Raw genomic sequence first — 3,291 nt, 5'->3', positions numbered from 1 at the left:
ATACCGTATTGTATACTTGAACTTTGCTAAGGGCATATCCTAAGCATTCTCATCACACACAAAACGATAACAGTGTGTGGCAATGTATGTTTTCATTATCCTGATTGTGGTGATTATTTCACAATGTAGACACATATGTAATTGCCAAATTGTGTACTTAAATAGATACAATTTTATTTGTCAATTATATCTCCATAAAACTGGAAAACCAAATTAAGAAGAAAATGTGTTAGGTTTGAAAAATGAGGATCCTTGAGAATGAAAGCGTTTTTATACTTCTTGAACACAGTGCAGAAAACACATTTTTCACATTTTTGACAAACTGTTTTATTTGTTGCATTAAAATTTTGGAATTCCCCGATCAGGCTATTTATTTATGTTGTTAATTTAAACACCAGTAATAAATGAAGTGAAAACCGTCTGTGGTGTCTATGGAGTCTTCTTTGGAGCCCTGCACTGTGCCTCTGACATCACAAAGACCTGACAGTCACTGTCCATTTGAGGAGCTTAAAGATTACTCAGTAAATATTCATAAATCCAATAATTACCTCGATTGCATGATGGAAATCCACTAGAAACTTCTTGTTTTACACATTGAAACTTAAGTCATGTACTCTCTGGAAAATGTGTTCAAAAAATGAAAACCAGGGGCACCTGGGTGTCTCAGTCGGATAAGCATCTGCCTTCGGCTCAGGTTTTGATCCCAGGGTCCTGGAATCGAGTCCCACATCAGGCTCTTTGCTCAGCAAGGAGCCTGCTTCTCTCTCTCCTTCTGCCTCTCCCCCAGCTTGTTCTCTCTCTCTCTCTCAAATAAATAAATAAAATCTTTAAAAAAATGAAAGCCAAATTCACATCAAATGTGCGTTGTTATATTTCTGAAGAAATCCCTCTTGAGAGAAATCTAATTAAGCCCTTCAGTGAATGCAGTCCCTATGGTCTTTAGGCAGAATAAAAATACTGCCTATTCCATGACCCATTCAGAATCGTAGAAGGTCCAGAAGCCCAACAAGGAAAAGAAAATTCACCTTGTGAATAGGTATGTTCTCCTATTCATAATTTCCTGTAAAATTATACTAAAGTTGTGGAAAGGAGATTCCAGTAGTTTTAGTTTCTATGGATTTTAGCTGCCTAATCATTGGCTTATTCTTTTCAAATCTAAATGAGTAAAAATATGTATGAAAATAAATAGATACATGGCTGGAAATATATTCCCTTCCAAATCCTTAACTGTGGCTTTAAAAAAAGTATGGGATTCAGAACCTGAATATAGTATGATTATATTTTACTCCATACAATTAGAATTTCTTCTTCTACAATTAGAATACCTTCTTACAATACTTACGTAACACCTTGTGTATAAGATCAGAATATCAGTAAGATAAAAGCAAACGAAAAAAAAACCATTATGTAACTTAACGCCATTGTTTTCTTTAAATTTCTGTGACTATACCCTAAGATCTAGAACTCAAAATCAGGAAGAAATACTGCATCCATTTTAATTGGGCATTTATTCAGAAAGAGTCAGCAAAAGGAACCCAAATATCTAGGTTCTCATGTAAGACCACTGATCCTAGGAAAGCTCCTTCGCTGAGGTTTGGTAGACAACCATGCCAGGCGACCGGATTCCCCTCAGTGTTATCTGTCCTCTCTGTTGTATCCACAGATGTCTGGCTCTGAGCCAATGATGAGTGGAAATCAGTCCCTCTGTACCACGTTCACATTTGCAGCCTTTTCCTCTCTAGCAGGGTTACAGTCCGTGCTCTTTGTGGTGTTCTTAGTCATTTACTTGTTCACTGTGGGAGGAAACCTCATCATCATATCCCTGATCTGTGTCACCCCTTCCCTGCACACTCCCATGTATTTCTTCCTGGCGAACCTCTCTTTTCTCGAGATGTGCTACATCACCAGTGTGGTGCCTCAGACGCTGGTGCACCTGCTGGTGGAGGCCAAGACCATAAGTGTGGGCGGCTGCGCAGCTCAGATGTACGTATTTGCCATCCTGGGACTGACAGAATGCTGCCTGCTAGCAGCCATGGCTTATGACCGCTTCACAGCTATTTGTTACCCCCTGCATTATACTCTCCTGCTGGGCCCTCGCGTGTGTTTGAAACTGGCTGCGGCATCTTGGACCACGGGAGTGGTGGTGGAGTCAGCCCAGGTCACCTGCATCTTCAGTCTGCCCTTCTGTGGCACAGGAAAGATTCAGCACTTTTTTTGTGACATCATGCCTGTAGTGAAACTGGCCTGTGTCGATACCGCCCACATTGAGATTGTGTTGTTCGCTGTCTCCGTGCTCTTCATCATGACTCCCTGTTTGCTCATCCTGTGCTCCTACCTGCGAATTCTTGTAGCCATCGTGAAAATCCCATCTGCAGCTGGCAGACGCAAAGCTTTCTCCACTTGTTCGTCTCACATCCTGGTTGTTTCTCTGTTCTACGGCACTGCCTTGTTCACTTATCTTCAGCCAAAGACGGCACACACTCCGGAAACAGACGAAGCAACCTCACTCATGTACACGGTGGTGACACCGGCTCTGAATCCTGTTATCTATACCTTGCGGAACAAGGAAGTCAAGGAAGCCTTTCAAAGGGTAACACAGAGGAATCCTCTTAGACAAATGGCCTAAACCGGCCGTAGTAGATGAAACTTACACTATTTATGCAGAAAAGTTACCCAACGTTTTATGATCCCTGTACTAATATACATTGTCCTTAAAGTATTTATTGCAATTGACTGGGAAACATTTGCAAATGTTGTACATTTTTCAATGTGTTTAAGCAAAAGGCAACTGTGCAATAGGATCTTTAAATTATTTACCGTTCATTAGATCAATAAGTTACCAAACATTTCTTGTGTCCTGGACACTATTCATTTTTTCCTTTTCCATTGGTACTAGGATTAAGGCTCATACCCCTTACACCATTTCACTGAGGAACATGAAATATTCTTGTGGGACAGAATTTAAAAAATGAATAGGAAGGAATCAGTACACTTTTGGTGTCAAATACATGCCGTAAGAATTTAAGTTGTTAAGTGGTGTATGCTCCCTTAGTTACTTAGCTCTCTGTACTTAATAATCATGCATCTTAAATAATCAACTGTTGATAAATACTGGTGAGTGATATACACTATAACACAACTCCAAGTAAATAAGTATTTAAACTTCCTAAGTGTTTAAAGTGTCTAATATGTAAATCTGGTGGATCCTGATTCTTTATTCAAAACTAGATTCTTCCTTTGCTCTTATTCACTTATTTTATGGTTTTTCATATGAATGAAATTTTAGAGAAA

At 39.5% G+C, this 3,291-nt stretch overlaps 1 protein-coding gene across 1 annotated transcript; it reads left to right on the top strand.

Moving 5' to 3' along the window:
- Nucleotides 1-1,663: 1,663 nt before the first annotated feature.
- On the top strand, nucleotides 1,664-2,626 carry LOC113257452 (olfactory receptor 10C1-like). The gene has a single exon (XM_026501603.2). It carries the CDS (start codon nucleotides 1,664-1,666, stop codon nucleotides 2,624-2,626), a length of 963 nt encoding a protein of 320 aa, XP_026357388.1.
- The last annotated feature ends 665 nt before the right edge of the window (nucleotides 2,627-3,291 follow it).

Source organism: Ursus arctos, unplaced genomic scaffold (genome assembly GCF_023065955.2).
Source record: "Ursus arctos isolate Adak ecotype North America unplaced genomic scaffold, UrsArc2.0 scaffold_26, whole genome shotgun sequence".
NCBI lineage: Eukaryota > Metazoa > Chordata > Mammalia > Carnivora > Ursidae > Ursus > Ursus arctos.
This window is presented reverse-complemented; position numbering and strand designations above follow the sequence as displayed.